Consider the following 22,446-nt stretch of genomic DNA (forward strand, 5'->3'; position numbering starts at 1 on the left):
CTATGCGCCATCTGTGGTCATGTGATCCACAAGCTTTGCCAAAATTTTATCACTGCATTGCCTAGTGGCCTTCTAGCACTGTGCTGTCAAGACTGTTTATTAACTAGCTCATTTCGTGCCCACAGGGACATATCCATTAGTGTGCACAGGGCTTGAAATGTGATGCTGTTAAGATTTGGTGCTTGGCTTCATATCCATTTTAACAACACTTTATTTTTGTTTTCATGGCAGTATGTCACAGTTCTCTGCTGTAGTACAACTTCCTGCACTAAGCTGAGCAAAGGGAAAGCAATTGTACTCATACTGTCAAATAAGCAGCCTTGCAGGCACCGAATGGACATGCCAAGTTCTATTGCAGCTGCAGAGTGCCAAGTCACCAGGGAAAGAGCAGTGCAATTCAGCTGACACTTTCATGTTCTAGAAGGTTTTGTCTCCCTGCACTATAGTGCTCATATGAGCTGTAATGCACAAAATGCGGTAGGGCCTCACTTCATGAAGCAGTGCAAGCATAACAGTGTTGGAGAATATGAATTTAGCAGCCAATGAACAGAACAGTGTGCTCTGAATGTTTCTGCATGCTTGGTGATCTGTATAATGCTTTGGTTTGCTCTAAAGAGGAGACATCAGTATGTTCACTTCAGACATGATGCAGTTATATGGAGTGCAATATAGTACATCCACAAACTGCTCTTTTAGAAGCATGATATAGCTGTCTCTGGTATTTTTTAAGTCTTTGCCTTCTTTTGGTAACTGAGCATGTGAGGGTCAATATCGAGATTAAACTTTTTTCTTCAATTTTCTTTCTTTACATTTGTCTGTTTTTTCTTGTCCCATTTGCTTGATTTCATCCCATTCCAATGTACTTGTTAATTTTATTTTCTTTCTTCACAGGTTCCAAACATACTGATCTGGCTGCTAATATTTTATTGGTTTTTCCACTCAACACTGAACACATTTGCTGAGCTCTTGCGCTTTGCAGATAGAGAGTTTTACCGAGATTGGTGGTGAGTTTGCTTCTCAAGGCTACGAGTAGAATTATTTTTATAACTGGACTACACATTACTCAGTGTACACACACCACCCATGTTGCACGCATTAAATATCAGTTGGCAAGTCCTACACATTGCAGATATCAATTTGGAAGTTCTGTGAGGTTTCAAAGGTTAACCCCCTAAGGGCTTACGACAACCTTGACTCGTTGTGAGCAATTGCCACTTTTTTTGCTTATGATGAGCTGACCTTGTCATGAGTGTTATACAGCTTTTGACGAGCTGCACTTGTCAAATGGTGTTTTTACACTTAAAACATTGATAGCACCATCTGTTTTTTCATCCACACTTTTATTGAATGCATACTTGTGTACCATTGACGGCACGCTTGTGTACCATCACACTTGTGTGTAGAGGCTAACACTGTTAGCATGAGATTTTCCCACGCTTTCAGACAAACATGGCACCATCCATGCGGCATTATAGTACGAAAGAGTGTTATCCGTTGGATGATGACATCGCAAGAAATGAGGGTGTCACCTTCAAGGTTTATTTAAGTGAAGAAGATAGTGATGAGACTGTAATGACGAACATTTGCAAGAAATCGAGGATCTGGTGTAGGTGGTGCAAGAAGACTCTGTGCAGAGTGCTGTGTTTTGAATGCTACCACACCGTTGGTAGTCTCCAGTAGTTTGGAAGGAATCAATGGGCAAATAGTGCATTTTGTGTACTGCTATTCAAAACCAACCCTTTCTTTCTGAAGTTCTAAGAGTAGGTAGTATGTAATGGCTGATATAACACTATTTTCGGTGGTAAATTGCTTTTGCAGATATTTTTGTGTTTTACAGATGCTTGAAGCATTTCACATCATGAAAAATTAGAGCCATTTATGTACCTTTTTTCTTTGTTTAATGACCTTTTCAGGGGATAAATATGGCATGGGTATGACAGGGGTTAGTAAGTAGCTCTGTGCATTTGCTTTAATGCTCCTGGCATGTTATAAAAGATGGAAGTGTGGGCTGGTCTGTTCACTAGTTTGCGTTAAATTTGGCAGCAAGGATATTTTGAGATTTTTTATGCAATGCACACAAGTGAGGTGTAAATAACAGATTCGGCAAGGCAGCCCATGTCAGGCATGAAACAGATGTGTGTTGTCATGCTCGTTGCAGGTGCTGGGTGGCATGCCCCCATATCCCTCCTCCTAGCTTTCACTATAGGGCAGAAGTTGCTGTGCAGTGTGTCTTCACTGCACATTGCTTGTGATAGATTCTCCTTTGTATTTCCATAAGTTTTAGTTTGATGATTACTGTTTATTCAAGTTACTTTGCTTTTCTAGTTAACAAGAGTACTTTTTCTTCTTCCCTCAGGAATGCTGACACTGTGCAGTACTTTTGGCAAAATTGGAACATTCCAGTGCACAGGTGGTGTCTGCGCCACCTCTACAAACCTTTGGTTGCATCTGGCATGTCGAAAGGCAAGGCCTGTGTAATGGTTTTCCTCTTGTCAGCATTCTTTCATGAGGTATGTGGTTATTCCTTATCAGATAAACTTATGCAGACTTGTAAACAATGTCAGTGCACTTTTACTATCGCAGTATGGCTGTCATTAATTCTTTAAGGCACTCTGTGCACGATTGTGTGCAATGCAGACTCTCCACTTTTTCTGAAAGTGTGCTGCACTTAGCAGTGACTTATTTGTTTCAGGCGAATTTAGCATCCCAACATGACACCTCCTCAAAATCTCCCAAAAATAGGCCGTCGGGACATTTGGAATCTCCCCAAGGGGTGCTTATCTTTCCTGAACACATCCAAAAAACGTCCCCACAACCAGCAGTGTCCAAAAAGTTGTGCGTCCCAGGGAAAGCCCCAAAAAGGTTAATGCTCGATTTCTCGGCTCTGGCTTAATAAAATTATTTCTCCTTTTTCATGCAGCCTTCAGGCATCTAAGCACACATATGTGTGCTTATCTGTCCGGAAGTGTGAATGCATGCTGGCTCGGCCATCCTGGAGTTACCTGTTTACTTGAAATGTGTTAGCATTTTACACAAAAAGGAAAACATGAATTCAAAAAGTCTCCCGATCCTGCCCATAAACAGGAAATAGCAGCGCAATACAGATGTCATTTCAGTTTACTAGATGTGCTTTTTGCATTTAAATGAATACAAGCAGCAGGCGTATATGTATGCACCATTTAATGCGCAATGTTCATAGCACTGCGTCACCAGCATACAATAATGGCCACTTATTTCTCTAGCTCTGAGAAATCTGAAAAATGAAACAAGAAAAACATAATACAGGCTGAAAGTTGATATGTAGCTTAAGCAAACATTCAAAGGGCTACAAAAGCATATATGCACACGCAAAAGCAAACGCATGTTAAGAGCAACTTGGGTGCCAAAAGAAAAGACGAGATGGGCGTACACTACAGGTACGCGGTTTCAGGTCACGGATTTTCTGCAAGTTGCAACTTCCCTCTCGCTTTGCCTCTCGCACGAGCCTTGGAGTAAGCTTCAGCGACGTGTTATCAAAACAGGAAAAAAAAGTTTAGTTCTACGAGGGGAAAATAAAAAAAGCATAACCAACATACCTTAATGATGTTGCCAACAGAAACCCAAGGATGAAATAAAAGGCTGCAACAGTTGCAACCATGAATTCAACACATCCTTCTGTCCTGCACCTGCTCACAGCACAGCGAACGCTCAAACATATGCGTTACATCCTTGTTACAACCCGTTTTATATTCTTGTGACTAAGTGTGGAGATAAGACTGCTTGGTGCCAGACGGGAACGGGGATGTCTTGAGGTAGGAGCCCTGGTGCGCCGCACCCATGGTACAGCATACCGCGCAAGCGGCACAATACGGCGTGGTAGGCAAGATCAAGGTGATCAAGGCACAAGTAATCCAGTGGGGGTGGGGTGTCACTAGGGACGCGAATACAACACAAACTATACCGCCACGACAGGACGGTGATGTAGGTAGAGCAGGTTAATCCATGGGCATTAGCAGCAAGAGTGTGGTTGGCCTCCGAAGGTCCTTTCCGCCTATGACCGCAGTGGATGACCATGCTGCCAGTAAAAACACGCCACAGTCGTCGGAGGCGCTAAGGAATGCAGAGTGCGTGCTAGGAGTCGCCCATTGCCTTGAACTCCACCGCCGCTAACGCCACCTGGAACAGCGGCATCATGGAGTAAAGCTGTGAAGCTGCGCAAATGACTTGCGATGCACCGCCGCTGCATCAGTCCCAAAGGAATTACGTGGGCACGTCGAGGTACGCGGGAAAGATGTCGTGAATCTGTTCTACGAAGTCCACGACAGCCCAGTGATGAGAGCAAGAGTTGCCGCGCTCTGGGGCTCTTTTTTGTTTAACACTCCCCGCAGCTTGTGGCGCAAGGGAAAGAGAGCGAGGAGTCGATTTTTATTTCCTGCTGAAAAGCATTGGTCCGGAAACGTTCTCTTCAGTTACCTTTCTGGAACCAAAATGCTATTCTTTTTTGTTTCTGCTTAACACTCCCCGCAGCTTGTGGCGTGAGGGAAAGAGAGCGAGGAGTCGATTTTTATTTCCTGCTGAAAAGCATTGGTCCCGAAACATACTCTTCAGTTACCTTTCTGGGACCAAAATGCTATGATTCTTTTTTGTTTCTGCTTAACACTCCCCGCAGCTTGTGGCGCGAGGGAAAGAAAGCGAGGAGTCGATTTTTATTTCTTGCTGAAAAGCATTGGTCCTGAAACTTTCTCTTCAGTTACCTTTCTGGGACCAGAATGCTATGATTCTTTTTTGTTTCTGCTTAACACTACCGCAGCTTGTGGCGCGAGGGAAAGAAAGCGAGGAGTCGATTTTTATTTCTTGCTGAAAAGCATTGGTCCTGAAACGTTCTCTTCAGTTACCTTTCTGGGACCAGAATGCTATGATTCTTTTTTGTTTCTGCTTAACACTACCCGCAGCTTGTGGCGCGAGGGAAAGAGAGAAGAGAGCGAGGAGTTGGTTTTTATTTCTTCCCGAAACGCATTGGTCCTGAAACGTTCTTCCCAGTTACCTTTCTGGGACCAAAATGCTATGATTCTTTTTTGTTTCTGCTTAACACTATTTAAAAAACGTTCCTAGACCCTTAGTGGGAGCACTTCCCTTTTGCTTGTGTTTCTATGTCCTGCCTCTACGGTCTGTACATGTTTGATGAATGTTGTACTGGGCCTGGGACATTCCATCCTTTTTGGACGCACATGGGGAGGTATGGAGCTTGCTGGGATCCTTAATAATGAAAGCAAGATGCTTTTTTGGGCCATATAGTGAACGCTGTAAATAATATTCAGAGAAACAGTGAGCAGGGTAGCACGTAGTCTGCCGTTTTTATGCAGACAGATTTTGCTACCAGTTCAAGCATAATGTGCATCTTCAATATGATCCTTTGGCTATTACTTGACAAGTCCTGGCAGTTCAGTGTTGCTCTTTCTATCAAATATGACTTTTTGAACAAAATTTTGCGGATCGCTATAAAAAGTTAGCGGCGGTATTTTGTGCTGAAAAATTCTTTCTTGAAGCCTGAATATTCTATTTAGGCTGAAGAATAGTTGTTTCCGGTGGATACTATAAATGGTGCCTGAAAAGGTGGTTCCACTGTATACAGTGCTTCTAGTCCCAACTTCATTGCTGTTGAAGCCCATGCATTATGTGTTATAATCTGTGCTCATATGGTAGTGTTTATAGAGTAATGTCACCTGCAGTCTGCCTACGTACTCACGGCTCCAGGTTATGGGAACGGTGGTTTGCCTAAAATAATTAAAGGACTGGGAGAAATAAACATTTGTCTGCTCCACATACACTGAAAGTCACTGTACATTGCCTCTATCGTACTCTCACCCAATGAATCCCACAACAGCACTGGGAGGGAACACTAATTGATAAAACTGGCTTAGTTGCTTATTCCTTCTACGTATTACTGTGCTAGAGTGTGGTGGACAGCCAATGGGGACTACCCAGTGGTATAGTTTCGGCTCCCTGAGTTTCAATTTAGCAATCGTTAAGCCATTTTTGTACAGCGTTTTGAAAAAGGTGCCATGATCATGCTTACTAAATTGTACTAAATAAAATAACCAGAGTACGGTATATTTTAATTATATAGTCATTGATTCTTCTGTACTGAATTGATGCACAGCGTAGTTCATTATTGCAGTGTGGTAACCATTGTAGTATTAAAAATTGGCTGCTCCGTGTGCAAGACATATCTATGGCAAATGAGCTCTGAAAAAAATTTTTAGTTTCTCTTCTTATTGTTAAATCAGTTGCTTACTGTAAAGATGCTTCTTTATTACCATATGAGTATCCATAACCAGTGTAAAGATTAAATTTCTTCACATTTTTCACATTTAGTTTGTGGGCTCTTCCTTAATGCCTCTGCGCACGGGGTCAGTACATAGCCCAAGAGTGGGCTTCCTTATATGTCCCGGGGGCGTGCGAAGAGAGAGACCCACTGCGCGGTTCGAGCACCAAGCTGAAAGGGGTCCGGTCTGCTGTTGCCGCGCTCGTGCGCTCTCAATCTAGGAGAACTAGCACGTTCACAGTACACATATTTATTCTACAGACAACACAAGCACTGTATGGTACTCCAACTACTGCGCACCTGGCATCCACCGCCACCCGACAGCGGGCTGCAGCAGATGCGCGCGCGGACACGGGTTGGTGCGCGCAGACCAGTGCGGCGGGAAAACTCTGGTGCGAGCCGCGGCTGCCTCAGGTCAGCGGCAGCTGTTACTCGGCGGGCTTCGCCGGGCGCTCGCAGGTTTCGCAAGGGCGGTGCACGAGGCTCTCGGCGTGTGATTTTAGGGCCCTGTGCGACAAGGCACGCGAATGAACGTCGGCAAAGCCCTCGGGGGCAGCGAATAACGGTCGTTCACGTACCTTGCCGCGTGTGTCCGGCCCGTGTTCCGCCCACGTCGCCCGCCTGTCTCCAACCCTCCCCCAGCCCCCGCGACCGGCACCGGAGCAAGCACAGCTTTTCGCCTACGTCACGTCCCCGCGGCCCAATCAGAGGAGAAGGTAGCATGAGACCGCGGAGCGCAGCCGGGATCCCCGCGCGGCCGGAGGTCCCAGCGGGGGTAAGGCGGCATCCAGAGCCGTACTAAGCCTTCGTTAGCGGACGGGGTTTCGCAGGAGTCTAAGAGGAACAGCACAGGCTGCCCTCGAGACAGCGCGAATCCCCACATTCCTCTCTCCTTAAGTGCCCCGCCAGAGATGTGGGCTCTTCCTTAAATGCCTGCGTGCACGGGGTCAGTACATAGCCCAAGAGTGGGCTTCCTTATATGTCCCGGGGGCGTGCGAAGAGAGAGACCCACTGCGTGGTTCGAGCACTGAGCTGAAATGGGTCCGGTCTGCTCTTGCCGCGCTCGTGCGCTCTCAATCCAGGAGAACTAGCACGTTCACAGTACACGTATTTATTGTACAGACAACACAAGCACAAGCACTGTATGGTACTCCAACTACTGCACACCTGGCGTCCACTGCCACCCGACAGTGGGCCGCAGCAGATGCGCGTGCAGACACGGGTTGGTGCGCGCAGGCCGGTGCGGCAGGAAAACTCTGGTGCGAGCCGCGGCTGCCTCAGGTCAGCGGCGGCTGTTACTCGGCGGGCTTCGCCGGGTGCTCGCAGGTTCCACAAGAGCGGTGCGCGAGGCTCTCGGCGTGTGATTTTAGTGCCCTGTGCGACAAGGCACGCGAATGAACGTCGGCAAAGGCCTCGGGGGCAGGGAATAACGGTCGTTCACGTACCTTGCCGCGTGTGTCCGGCCCGTGTTCCGCTCTCGTCGCCCGCCTTTCTCCAACCCTCCCCCAGCCCCCGTGACCGGCAGTGGAGCAGGCACAGCATTTCGCCTACGTCACGTCCCCGCGGCCCAATCAGAGGAAAAGGTAGCACGAGACCGCGGAGCGCAGCCGGGATCCCCGCGCGGCCGGAGGGCCCAGCGGGGGTAAGGCGGCATCCAGAGCCGTACCAGGCCTTCGTTAGCGGACGGGGTTTCGCAGGAGTTGAACAGGAACAGCACAGGCTGCCCTCGAGACAGCGCGAATCCCCACAAGTCATAACTTTGCTAAGTTTGCTCACAATCTGCTTGCTTTGATCTGATCATATTTAGCATATCACCTATGAAGATCAATTGGTGTCACGAGCTAGACAGAGCACTGTGATAGTTGGAGGAAAGATAAGTAAATAAGTGTTCTACAGCTGGGTTTCCTATTTTTGCGATATGTTTGTATCATTCAACACATTTGCAATGCATAGCATGTAGTTTATATAATTGTAGTGCTTTGCTCGGTTGTCATGCACATATAAACTAGCATTTGCAAATCCCCCTTATGCATTCATGTAATGTGCACACCCTACTTTGCCATTTCTCTTGATACTAGAGCTTTCAAAGGCTCCAGTAAATGTCAAGTGATACTTCAGCACACTGGTTGGGTATTTTTTGAATGAAAATTTCTGACCTCTCAAGAAATTTGTATAACTATTTGGAGGTTTCAGTGTTAGAGTAAGCCCCTGTTAATAGAAGACCCAGGTAATCATTTAACAATGTAATACCACTAACAATGCAAGCAACAAAACCACTTTTGAACAGATTGTTGTAAAGGAGCACGAATACTGATTGTTAGGTCTCCATTTTTCACTTCGACCAGAAAAATGGGACTAATCGGGTCACACTGCTGCACTACACAAGGTCACTAAGAATATGCTAGCCTTATTGCGTGGTGCTATGAAGGTACACTGGAGTGCACAGGATACCACCATCACATTCTGATGCCACTTGCTCATGGGAATCAGCAGGATGTTATCTTTGCCCTGTTGCACCAGGAGGCATTGCTCTCGCGCCCAAGTAACGAAGCAGGCAAAAGGAAGAAGCCGAAATGACAGGGACGGGTAATTTAAGGCTGACAATATTGGTGGTTAGGGTGACTTTCCATTAAGAAGTGGTAGGGAGAGGGGGTGCATTTTTTTCATGCTCATGCTTGCTCTCATGCCTTGCATCAATTGGAACAAGTATCAGAATGAAAAAATGGGGTCAGTGCAGTAGCATCAAATGTAGCACCTCAATTTTAGCATAAAGATACCAAAAAGATTATGTATGGATCCTGGCATAAATGGTCGCCAGGCACTACTTGCATCCTTTTTGTACTTGAATAAATGTGCTGTCATGGTGATTATTACCTGTTTATTTCAGGATTTTTTAAATATTTGTGCAGTGTTGAACTTTGAGCACATTAGTATAGCTGTTTTAGAGCCGTTTAGCTTTCGCCAGAACACTGATTGTAATTGAAGGATTCTTGCCATATAAGTGACTTTATTATAACAAAAGGTTTTACAAAATTTTTCTTTCTCAACATCTATAAATGCATTGTAGTTCTCCCATATAGCAGCGCATACAAAATGAAAGTGCTAAAAGTGTGACATTTATCATGCTGTAATGCACCTATAGTGTTCTGTCAGCCGATTAACGAGTAGATTGTTTTTTATTTAATCAAGAAAAAATTGTTTCAAACGTACATTTTGCTATGCGGCAGCTAAATTAACTCCCTTCAAGTGGTTTTCTTTTTGAGTTGATAGCTTTGTGTCTGATAAAGCATCCATAAAAAATTCAGTTTTGCAGTCATTATATGTTATAATGGGAGTTTGCATATTGGGTCATGGATATATAGTACATAACTTTACAGCTCAGAAACTCTTAGAGCGACACAGTTAAATGTTAAAGAAAATATGGCGTTAGGTGGCTGCTTTGTCTTCCACCCTTTCAGGTGGAATTTTTGTTTCCATCAAAAACAAAATATTCTTCCACCTAAATAGTATGTTCAGACCTCAAGAAAGATCATTTTAGTTTTCCAGTGCAAAATACCAACGGCTAATTTTTTGCACGGATGTACCAAAATTTTGTACAAAGCATCATAATCGAAGGAAAGAGCACCGTCAAAATTCCAGGACTGATCAAGTAAACACCCGAATGATCGTGGAGTCAGTTTATATTTTGGAAATGCAGATTATGCTCGAAATTGGAAAAAAAATTCATATTATTACTAGTGGCAGAATATGCCTGCATAATAATGGTGGATGATGTGCTGCCCTGCTCACTGTTTCTCGAAATATTTTTTACTGCGTTGGCAATATTTCATAAAAGCTATTTTATTTGCTACGTGAACAATGCCAAATTTGCCTGAAACAAAGAAATCACTTCTAGGTGCAGCTCACTCTTAGAAAAAGCTGGAAGTTTGCTTTTTACACAATTGTGCACATAGTATTTCAAAAGGATAATTAAACACCTGTGTGTCTATTAAATCGTGTAAGGAAAATAAAAAAAAATGTATGCCTTTATTGTCATCATATAGTGATTTTTTACTCATATGTTGCCGTACAAAGTGCCTGAAAGAGGACTGAATATGTTCTGCCTGTGTATCTGAGATGTAAGTGAATTAACTTGAGGGTGGCTTTCTCCATGTCCAAACACAGACACAGCACTGTGTCTCTGTTCTTCCTTTCTGTAGTCCCGTGTTTTCACGCTGTTTCATTCCAGCATCATGAACCAACTAGCCCAACAATCGTCCCTTTTGCAGTTATCCTGTAAACACTGGTTTTGGTGCGCATGCATGAAAAAACCATAAGTCATCAAAACAAACACACTGGCAAAATAAAATGGCAGTTTTGGTTCCAAAACGCCTGTTCACTAAGGTAATTTCAGCGCACATTAAAGCAGCCAGGCGGTCGACATTTATTTGGAGCTCTCGACTTCTCAAAAGCTTTCAAATGCTTAGACAATTACTAATTCCAGGCAGCTCCTGTGACATGTGAGCACAAGGCAATACGCAGTTATCTACTATCTCCCCAGTGCTTACTTCTAGAGTGCTTATTCCCATATTTTCCACTTCATTTATAAAAATTAGTGTTAAAATCTAAATGTACTACTCCAGTTTTGACCAAATTTGAACTAAAACATTTGGGGACACACATATAATAAGCATATAAAACTAAACTCATGTTACACGTGCCATGCTGCATACTCCAGGGCTTGTCCGTCCTGGAAAAAAGAAAAAGAAATAATTACTCTGAAAACCACTGAAAACGTTTCTTCCAAGGAAGCGAGAAGGCGATACGCCGAAACAAACCGATTCTCCTTCACTGCGAAAACAACCTTCACCGATGTGGTGCGTGGGCGCGGCGCATCACACCAGGCTTCGGCACGTGTCCAGGCCGCACGCAGTGGGCCTATGGCAGGGCCATCCGCGCCCCTTGGTGGAGTAGCTGATACTACTCCGCCAATCCCAAAGCAGGCTGCGCAGACCCCCGGGTCAGCGGGCCTCAAGACCTCTTCCCACAGGTCGAGGTCTAACTCAAAAGTCAGCGTGCATCCTGCACGGTCGTCCAGCGCCTCTGCTGAGGCGATGGACACGACCCAGGGCAGCCCCGTGCCGTCCACATCGGACGGACGGCGGCTAGCGAGATCAAAGCAGCTAGCGAGATCAAACTCAAAACTAGGTTCGAAGCCGTAGCAGCCACCATGGTTGGTTACAGAACCATTACAATTTGTAGCGTATATCTTCAACCACATCTCGAAGTAAGACAGCATGAATTAGAGAGCCTTTTACAACAGTTACCGGAGCCATACTTGATAGTTGGCGATTTTAATGCACACTCTTGTTTCTGGGGCAGTGAGAAAACCGATAGCAGAGGTCAGGTTATTAAGGATTTTATACTGTCCAACAATATTTGTTTATTGAACACCAGTAAACCTACTTATTGCTTCCCTAGTTCAGGAAAAATGAGTGTTTTAGATCTGTCTTTTAGCTCTCATTCAGTTTTTAACGATTTTAAATGGGATGCCTTAGACAACCCGTACGGAAGCGATCATCTCCCTGTTAAAATCTGCCTGTCATCCCCACCATCAGTCACCCAGACAAAACCACGGTGTTGGAAGCTCAATTTAGCAGACTGGCAGCTGTTTAGAACAGCAGCCACGTTAGAAAATTTTACGTTAGGAAATCCTAATGTAAATGAAATAAATGACAAGTTCACAAATTGCATTCTTTCTGCCGCACGCTTGGCTATCCCCCAATCTTCAGGAATAGTACAACGCAACCATAAAATGTGGTGGACACGAGATTGCAAAGAAGGGAAAAAAACAACAAAATAAAGCTTGGGGTATATTTCGCCGATACCCAACACAGGAGAACCTTATAAACTTTAAAAAAGCAAGAGCAAAAGCGTGGTACATACGTCGAAATGCCGAAAAATCATCCTGGCAGCATTTCATTTCCTCGATAAACAGCCAAGTCTCTTCGAAAAAAATGTGGGAGGCAGTACACGAAATGGATGGTCGCTACTCTCCATTCACAGTTCCTCTTCTGACCGCCCCTGGTGTACAGACAAATATAAAAGAACAAGCAGACATATTAGGCGAACATTTTTCCACTGTATCTAGTTCCTCTAACTATACAGAATCATTTTTAAAATATAAAAACGCAGCCGAAAAAGAAAGACTGCCGATAAAGGGCAGTGCTCACGAAGCATATAATAGCCCATTTACACTACAAGAAATTAACAGTGTACTTTCTTCGGGTAAACAGACTGCACCAGGACCAGATGAAGTCCATTACGAAATGCTTGCCCACTTGTCCGAACATGCTGTAGACTCGCTTCTGAAATTTTTCAACAAAATATGGTTATCAGGAGAGATTCTAGAGGCAGGGGAAAAAAGCCATAATTGTACCGTTGTTGAAGCCGGGAAAAGTACCTACCTCCCCTGGCAATTGCAGACCTATAGCCCTAACAAGCGTACTTGCGACATCTTTCGAAACCGTCCTTAACATTAGATTAATGTTTATATTTCAATCCCGTGATCTTCTTGACATCCATCAGTGTGGGTTTAAAAAGGCGTGCTCTACAACCGACCATCTAGTCCGCCTAGAGAACACAGTCCGAGAAGCATTTATACACAAGCAACACTGCCTTGCGGTCTTTTTCGATTTAGAGAAAGCCTATGACACCACTTGGAGGTTTGGCATACTGCGCGACCTTGGAGACCTCGGAATCCGTGGTAGAATGCTAAAATGCTTGAGTGACTTTTTGACCAACCGTTCATTTCAAGTACGCCTGGGTGCCACTCTTTCTAAGAATTTCATTCAAGAGAACGGCATGCCTCAGGGGCACATTTTAAGCACCACGCTTTTTATAGTAAAAATGAATTCCGTAGAAAAAGTAATCCCAAAATTTATCATGTATTCTGTCTACATCGACGATCTCCAGATTGCTTGCCCATCCTCTAGCATTACATCGTGTGAGAGGCAAATACAGATGACAGTAAATAAACTAACAACATGGGCAGACAGAAACGGTTTCAAGTTTTCCACGCAAAAGTCAGTAGCTGTTCTTTTTTCGCTTAGAAGAGGTCTGCACACTGATCCTTCCCTGTGTTTAAATGAAGTCCCACTACCAATTAAAGATGAGCACAAATTTCTAGGAATGACTTATGACAAAAAGCTCACATTCCTACCACACATAAACATACTCAAAAAGAAAGCTTCTAAATCTCTGAATATACTAAAAGTACTTTCACGAAATCATTGGGGTTCCGATAGGACTTGTCTTTTACGGATTCATCGCTCTGTAGTACGTTCTACATTAGATTACGGATGCATAGTTTATGGATCAGCGAGGCAATCGTACCTTAAACGGCTAGACCCAGTACACAATTTAGGCTTGCGTCTTTCCACCGGTGCATACAGGACGTCACCGATAAACAGTCTTTATGTGGAAGCCAACGAGCCGTCGCTTACAGAGAGAAAAACCACGCTCACTTGCTTGTACGTTTTAAAAATCCGTTCACTACCTAAACATATCTGTCACCAAATAGTCACAATGTGCCCATCTAGAACACTATTTAACAACAAACCATTAGCTATAAGGCCACTTCTGCGTTTTGAAGATATGTGCAAAAACCTCGGCGTAATGGATGCATTACCTGGTGTTGCTCGAAGACGTGGTCCACTGCCTCCATGGTTCAATTTTCCTGTAATCTGTGACCTTACTCTTGCACATTTCCGTAAAAAGTGAACTCCACAGCAACATATATTGCAAGAATTCCGTGCCCTTGAAGAAAAATACAGTAGTTTTACAGAATTTTATACTGATGGATCAAAAACAGATAGTTGCGTAGGAAGCGCAGCGGTGCGAGTAAATTCGGAGCAAATAGTAAGACTACCACAGTGTTCCTCCATCTTCACCGCGGAGTGCTACACAGTATGGATGACCATAAAAAAATACTAAGTGAGAACCTCAAAAATGCTGTTATTTACACAGACTCCTTAAGTGTACTTAGATATCTCCATTCTAAAAATGCAAGCTCCCATCTGCTTGGTGACATCATACACAACATAGTAATTGCCACAGCTCAAGGACAAAATATAAAACTGTGCTGGGTCCCAAGTCATGTGGGAATAAAAGGCAATGAGAGAGCAGATGTGTGTGCTGGTAAAGCCCGTGGCAAGGAAATAATGAAAGTAAATATGCCGTTTAATGATTGCATGAAATTAGTAGCAAGGAAACTAAGAAACAAATGGCAGTCGGCTTGGAACAATCAGGTCAAAAATAAACTACACTTGGTAAAACCAGTTTTAGGTGATTTTAAGTCGTGCGTGCACAAAGAACGTTTCAAGGAAGTGATCTTATTCCGTCTCCGAATAGGCCACACGCACCTTACGCACAACTTCCTACTAACAAAACAAGACAAACCTGTTCGCCAAGAATGCGGAGATGAACTCACGGTTAACCTCATTTTATTCTCTTGTGTAGAACTGGAAGAACTAAGAAAAACGTATTTTACTGAATTTTATAATAAATGCATTCCTTTTCATCCCACACTGCTTTTAGGAGATGATGCAATTGTTGATATATCATGTTTTTAGCTTTCTTAACGAAACGGGATTTCTCAAGAGGCTAAATTTTTTACCCACTGGTTTGTTTGAATTTTAGTACACCTCAGCCAATTTCTCATGCCTGAGAAGAAAGCTGAGGCTTTTATTTTGATTGGTTGGGAGCCCCGATGTCCTTCCGCAGCCAAGGAAGGCTACTGAGGTTACCCGGCCCTCTTTAAAGCTTTTACTTGTAGCCATTTATAAAGTTTGTGTATGTGTTCACTGGGTAATATTAATGTTTGAGGGCCGCTAGAGCAAGGATGATTCTTGCGTTTCTATAATATTCAACAAAAGACTTTTCCTATACCTTGTTCTTGGCGCATGATGGCCTCAGTTGCCTATGTGCCATAAAACACAACACTCATGTTACATGGGCACCTGCTGCAATTGTGCATTTGGACTCCTTGGCATATCATAATATGGTTATTGATATGTCAGTTGAAACCTTTCGTTTTATAAGAATGCAATATCTGAGGATCAAACAAATTTGCTCATTATCAGGTGAAAGACATAGCTTGTGAGAAATTCCACTTTCATGTAATTGATGTATAAACTTTTATGTTCAGTGTAAGCAACAGTAATAGTGACCAAACTGCTGCAATGGAAAAAATATATTATTTTTCCTGTTTCAGTACCTCGTCAGCGTCCCGCTGAAGATGTTCAGAGTGTGGGCCTTCTTTGGTATGCTTGCTCAGGTGAGTCAGTGAAAATTTTTAATTGACTGACTCCTGTAGTAGGTGATTGCAAAAAAAAAATTACCCGCATGACTTCTAGCTTCTGTGCAGGCATGTTTTCTTGGAGGCTATCAGTTACTGGCTGATGTTGTTTGTGCTTATCTTTCTCTCTCTGTGTACACACACATGCATGCTCACATGTGCCACTCTTAAAAATTGCAGGATTGGCCTCTGTGGAGGGTTGCTGTGCGCAGTTTTTGTGGAAGTATTGTATGTTCAGGCAGGAGTATCCATGTGCTAGTCGTACAAGATAATTGGTTTGCTGATGAGAAGTCAGTGCAAACGGACTAGTGCAAGTCGGTGCAAGTCAGTGCAAGTCAGTGCAGGTGCAAGTCAGTGCAAGTCAGTGCAAACGGACTAGCCTGCCTGGGCGCGCTTGGCCGGCGGTTAACTGCCATTTAAATGCTACTTTTTTTATTGTTTTGGGGGGATCAATACTTTCTTTGGGGGGAGATCACGGGAGCTGGGAGACACTTTTCGATCTGCGTGCTCTCGGGGTATGAGTTTAAGGCATGTCCTTGTTCGTTATAAGAGTTGTGCAGCCGCTGTTGTTTGTTTTATCTGAGACTGTGCCATAGCCATAATACATATTTTGATGGTAACACCACCACCGTTCGTAATATTGGGCTTGACTGTAATGAGATGCACCTGAGTGGCGACTACCAACTGAAAAATTATTTCAGAGCAAGACGTCTAAATAGGCAACAGGAAGAGGTGGAAAATGAGTTATTGCTGCATGATGTACAGAAATCAGTGTAGTCATTTCAGAGATAAAGATATTACAAAAAAGGACACAAAAATAAAGTTAAAGGGGTAAAAAATAGATGGCGTAAAGGACCATAGCAGAAGAAAAGCAATTATAACGTGACCAAAAAGAATGGGTAGAAGCAATAAAACCATAGAAGACACAGCAAAAAAATAAAAAAAGTTCAAAAGGGGTTGGTTGAAACTTGTTCAGAACAAGAGATCAGTGATTCAATCAACTATGAATGAGCCCATGGAAAAGACTATGCATGACCGCAGCACCCAGGAAGTCCAGCTCCTTCCCAAACTGAGAAAAGGTGTGCTTATGCATTGATCATTGCCATGATGGCTTTCAAGTGCTTTTATGATTTCCATGGATAACCTGTCTCGTCCTTTGCCAATAATGACACAATTTAAATCAGGAGTGCAGTTCTCTCACGTAATCATTTCTTTCAATGCTAGGCGAGATGCCCAGAAATTGCGATATTCCTAGCATTCCTTTCATATTCTGTCTTGTGTTGATGCACTTGCTTGTTTGACCAATGTACCTTTTCTCACATGACACTGCAGAGTAGATTACTACAGTGCCGCAGGGAATGTACTGATCAGGATGTGTCTGCCCACACCTATGAGGGACTGGAGGGTTAGTTTTTGAACAGAGCGCAGGAAGTTTTCTGGGAGCCGAGAAGAAAACATCCACATCTGCACGTTGTGCTACTTTCTTGAGGCAATAGCTGAATTTCATGGATGTAGGGCGTTGCACCAAGTTTTTGCCGCTTGTTGCTGGATGTTGCAGGGACGTGATGCTCAGAGGCATCACGCATTGTCCACGAAGTCAGCCATTGCCTCAAGAAGGATGCGCAATATGCAGGTGTGGATGCTGTCTTTCTGGCTTCCAAAAAAACTTTCTCCCTCTGTTAAAATGTTGGCAACCTCTCGGTCCCCTGTGGGTGTGGGCAGACTTATCCTTTTTGGCCTTGTTTTTATTCTCTGCTGTGTCTTATTTGCCTTCACTTTTTCCCATCCCATTTGACCACATTTTTATCGTTTTTACCTGTTATTCTCCTGACATGGCATTTTAAAGCATTGATTTTTATCGCCTTTAACCTTGTTTGTAAATTTTTCATCTTTGATGTAACTACAGATTTCTGGCAATTGAGCGGCAATACCACGTCTTCTGCCCCTTCCTGTTGCTTATTTAAATGTCTTGCTCCAAAATAAATTTTCAATTGGCAGTCGGTGCTCTGTGCATTTCATTATTGGTGTTTGTTCTTGTTCCTAGCGCTGGTTTGTTCATTACGCAATAGCCACTAGCCCAACACCTCACTCTTGTGAGCTTGGTCACTGCTCCAGCTGTGGCATGTGGGGTTTGCTTTGGGGAGATAAGTATGTTCTCCCCATTCAGTCGCAGCTGACACGGTTCAAAGCCGCCCGGACCCCACCCCGTGATCGCGTACGCTACTGAGCAAACACCAACCACGGCGGGCCTTGCTCTGAGGGAACAAAGGAACGACACATTGGCTGACACAAACAGGCATTTATTGCTACAGCAACAATAACGCCAGCTAGCAACAAGGTACGCTAATGAATCAAGGTCGTCCGACTCACCAGCAAGGTTCCAAGCGAATGTTCGCCCACGCTAGGGCAAGGGATATACTCCGAAGGCCGGACGGGACAAGAATACAGGAGAGGGTCTCCTCGTCGCTTCCTCGCCCCGCCGGCGAAGAGCGGAGCCGCGAGCGACACATCCGCTCGCACCGACGATCCCAGCCAAAGAGCCCCATGCCCCCTCTCCCGCGCGCGGGCTTCAGCCGTCTCATGTGCAGCTGGCGCCCTCCCCTGCCAGTTAATGTAACTGACAAGGGAATGCGTTCCTCCTCGAGGTGAGGCTGCTGCTGCACGGTGCCTCACGGGAAAGCAAACACGGGGCTGCAGGGCAGGTCCCCACATCCCCCCAATCTTAAATAGACCCACGCGCCTGAAAGTACATGCTATGGAGGAGTCTCCTGGTCTTCATGTCCTTCAGGCACATCTTGCAGCGGAGGTCACGCCGACAGCGTCCACGCAGACTTCTGCGGTGTTCCGAAGGCGGCGTGAAGGTCTCCGCTGGGACAACTCACATGGCCCGCGGACTACTGTGTCCGCAGGCCCGCGAATAGAAGGCCAGTGGGAAAACTGCAGGCCAGGATTCTGCAGTAGTCGCCAGGGCAGCAGCAGCCGCAGGTGACTGCTGACTGGTCTCGCCACAGCTGCCCCGGATGGATGCGGAGAACAGGATACAGGCTGCTCTGTCGCAGCAGGTGGCAGCGAGACGATGTGCACTGGACAGCAAGCCTGGGTGGCTCCACCGGATCTGCAAAACTGCCGAAATGCTCTCGGCATGCCTTTAACGTAGGTCACGGGAGGGGAAATGGCATCTGCAAGGGCCTCGTAGCACAATGCCTACCTCGCTAGCAAAACGTGTCGGGCGGCTGTGCAAACGCAAAGTTCAAGTGAACAAAGCCCTTTCTTGAGTTGAACGAGACTGCTCAGTTCGTTCGAGATTACAAAAAAAACGGGCGGGCAGCAAAGTGCGCCCCCTCTCAACAACACGGTCCGGTGGTCGTGTCTCTTCTGACATGGTGCAGGCAGCTCCGAAAAGCCTCAGGTTTAACTACCACTACGACAACGACCGTGAACACAACAAAGACCCGAAACAGGGTCACGTGCGCGCAGCCACGAGTAGACATCAGCTTTGTGGGGCGGTCCTACCCCGCTCACTGCCCAAAGCAGCTTCTGAGCGGTTGGCGCCCACCGTATCGGACGGTGTTGGAGCGCCCGGTGCCGAGCTGCAATACCAGCGAGCTCGTAGCAGCACCCATGGCCCCAGGCCACCCGGCTCCCGGAGCCGCGACTCCCAGAGTCGAAAAAGAGACAGTAGAGAAAATATATACAGAAACTCGGACCACCCACGTGGCTTCCGTACTCACTCTCTTCTGGCTTCGTAAACTCCGCGGGCGCTAGGCTTCGCGCTCCCTCGATGCGGATCAAGTGATTCTCGCGAAGAAACTCCAGTGGAAAATGTGCTGAGCATGTCGAAAAGTTCAAACATGCTGCAGCGCAATACACCTCGCACTCAAAGCATGCCGCAGGTACTAGCGATCAAAATTCACTCTAGGCCTAGCACTTGTCAAGTCCGGACAAATAGCGTTCCTCGAACCGCACCGACAGTCGTCCAATGTTCCAAGAGCGGGCCCCACATTGGGCACCAGATGTGGGGTTTGCTTTGGGGAGATAAGTACGTTCTCCCCGTTCAATCGCAGCTGACACGGTTCAAAGCCGCCCAGACCCCACCCCGTGATCGCGTACGCTACCGAGCGCACGCCAACCACGGCGGGCCTTGCTCTGAGGGAACAAAGGAACGACACATTGGCTGACACAAACAAGCATTTATTGCTACAGCAACAATAACGCCAGCTAGCAACAAGGTACGCTAATGAATCGAGGTCGTCCGACTCACCAGCAAGGTTCCAAGCGAATGTTCGCCCACGCTAGGGCAAGGGACGTACTCCGAAGGCCGGACGGGACAAGAATACGGGAGCGGGTCTCCCCGTCGCTTTCTCGCTCAGCCGGCGAAGAGCGGACCCGCAAACGACACGTCCGCTCGCGCTGACGATCCCAGCCAAAGAGCCCCATGCCCCCTCTCCCGCGCGCGGGCTTCAGCAGTCTCTCACATGCAGCTGGCACCCTCCCCTGCCAGTTAATGTAACTGACAAGGGAATGCGTTCCTCCTCGAGGTGAGGCTGCTGCTGCACGGTGCCTCACGGGAAAGCAAACACAGGGGGCTGCAGGGCAGGTCCCCACAGGCATAATGCACTGACATAATGCAGCGTGAACTGGGGCTATGTGTATGTTTTCTCTTAACGTTCATGTTTAATTATCAACTGTACTGCACAAAAATAAGACTGAAACCATTGCCCCAAAAAGCAAGTTTCCCAAGTAGAATGAAATTTGGCTGTTCTGAAAGAGCCCTAGATTATTAATTTGAGCTTGAATTTTTTTTTTTCCAGATGTTGTCCTGCTACAATCTTATGAATGGTGTTCAGTGAATCGTGCTTCCTAGGTTGTGACATTCTTCTCAGATGATGGAATAGATAAACGCTATATTCATATAATAGTAAATTATCAGTTATTTCCGGTTTATTCAAGCCAGTACCTAGGTCCCATCAACATCACATCTATCACACTCACACTATCACAATCACACTTTAATGTCTTTATCAGGCTGGCACATGTAAGTGATATGTGCATGATGCTAGCTTAGGTTGTGAAAAGTTTCTGTTTATATCAGACACCTGTGATCTGCTGGATAGATGGGTGCATGTAAAGTGATATGTAATTTGTAACAAAAAAGGAAGCTTGTGACCAGTTTTTTGGAAGACCTTTGTGAGGTCAACAAATGCAGTTCAAACATTATGTTCTATATCTAGGTCATGCTTTATTTTGCCAGAGAAGCAGTTTAGTGTGAATTCAGTATAGCAGCTTGCATGAAATTCAGATTAGTGTGCTGATAGGTAATTAAATTTGTTATTGTGGTGTAGTAACTGAATATTAGCAAACTTCTCTATCCTGTTTTTTAATTTGTTGCAAATTGACTTTATTGGAGTCTAGAGAAGCTTTCAATTCTTTAGCTTGTCCTTAATATGATATTGTTTTTCATTGTGATGAGTGAATTTGACTGAAATACAGTCGGTTTTTTCTTTCGGTTAGTGGCGACACGTTATATCTTGCAATCGAAAGTTTTTGGCATTTCCAGTTGCCTAAAACTCAATACATTTTGATGGGTTGTTAGAAAGGTTGCTGCTTTTTCCCAGAATATTGCCAGCAATACTGCTTTAGGTTCATGTGTGCAACATCTTCCACCTTTTGTGCTGGACTGCTGACCTGAAAGACGCAAGTTTGATCTTGGCTGCGGCAGTCGCATTTCAATGGAGGTAAAATGCTAGAGGCCCGTGTGCTGTGCGATGCCAGTGCGCGTTAAAGCCAGTACGCATTAAAGCCAGTGTGCGTTATCTGCTGCCCTCCACTATGGTGACCCTCGTAGCCTGAGTTGGTTTGGGATGTTAAGCCCCATAGAACCATCATCCAGCTTAAAAGACTGGAAGAGGTTGTGCATATGAAACTGAAGCTATATTGTTGGCAGTAGTGTGGAGAAAGCAGTTAGCAGTAACTCTTTGTTCACATCATATTGGATACTCTGTGTGTGCATGCATAGAAATTGCACGACGTCAGCTGCATGGTGCATGTATAAGGCAGCCATGACTGTGCAACAACATGGGGGGTTGAATGTGCGGGCGGTTGTCGCACAGCCACAGGAGTGCTGCAATGTGTTGTTCAGCAGCAGCCCTAGTTTCTCGCTGCGACCATCCCGCGGTGTGGCTGACCAGAAGCAGCTCATTGCTGGAGCAGTTGTTTGAGGGTTTTAGTTGTGCTGCGAGCACGGCTTGGGTGACACCTTCAGTTGGAGCTTTTGGTTGCAACCACACCAACAATATATAGCACCTGGTGGAATACAGTGTTGTCATGTTGGGGGTGCCTCCCAATGCCCGGAAAATATGGTAGTGAATAATATCTAACCAGATGCATACAGATTCATACCAGGAGAAAGAGAATGTTTCATTTTTGAATGGCAGCATGATACATTGGGAATCTCTTGGTTTCCTGTGATGTCTTTGCCTTCTATACAATGATTTAAGATTCAGCTCATACTTTGAAAAACGTAAAAGAATTGCAAGGTTCTAATGCTGAAGTAGTAATAGTGAAGTAGTTATTATTATTAATGGCTCTTTATCAATAAAATATCAAAGGAAGGAAAAGATATTGCTAGCCGTGGCATCTGCCATCAAAACCTGAAGCACCTGAGCTGCAGCTAGTGTGAGAAAACGAACAGAGAGGGAAAGAAAAGGGGAGCGATAGAAAGAATAGGGGTGGGAGGGTATGAAATGCCAACTTAGAAAATACTGAACGCAATATTGTCCTAACAGGACTGTGTGTTACGATTTCA

General features: G+C 45.1%; 1 protein-coding gene across 2 annotated transcripts in view; it reads left to right on the top strand.

The window, feature by feature from the left end:
- Nucleotides 1-22,446, top strand: part of mdy (diacylglycerol O-acyltransferase) — a 206,274-nt gene that overhangs the window by 178,133 nt on the left and 5,695 nt on the right. For both annotated transcript variants that reach the window (XM_077648416.1, XM_077648417.1), the window contains 3 exons: nt 892-1,004; nt 2,357-2,510; nt 15,558-15,620. In XM_077648416.1, the coding sequence (XP_077504542.1) occupies nt 892-1,004; nt 2,357-2,510; nt 15,558-15,620 (330 nt within the window). The remainder of the gene's footprint in view (nt 1-891; nt 1,005-2,356; nt 2,511-15,557; nt 15,621-22,446) is intronic.

This window comes from Amblyomma americanum, chromosome 1 (assembly GCF_052857255.1).
Source record: "Amblyomma americanum isolate KBUSLIRL-KWMA chromosome 1, ASM5285725v1, whole genome shotgun sequence".
Classification (NCBI taxonomy): Eukaryota; Metazoa; Arthropoda; class Arachnida; order Ixodida; family Ixodidae; genus Amblyomma; species Amblyomma americanum.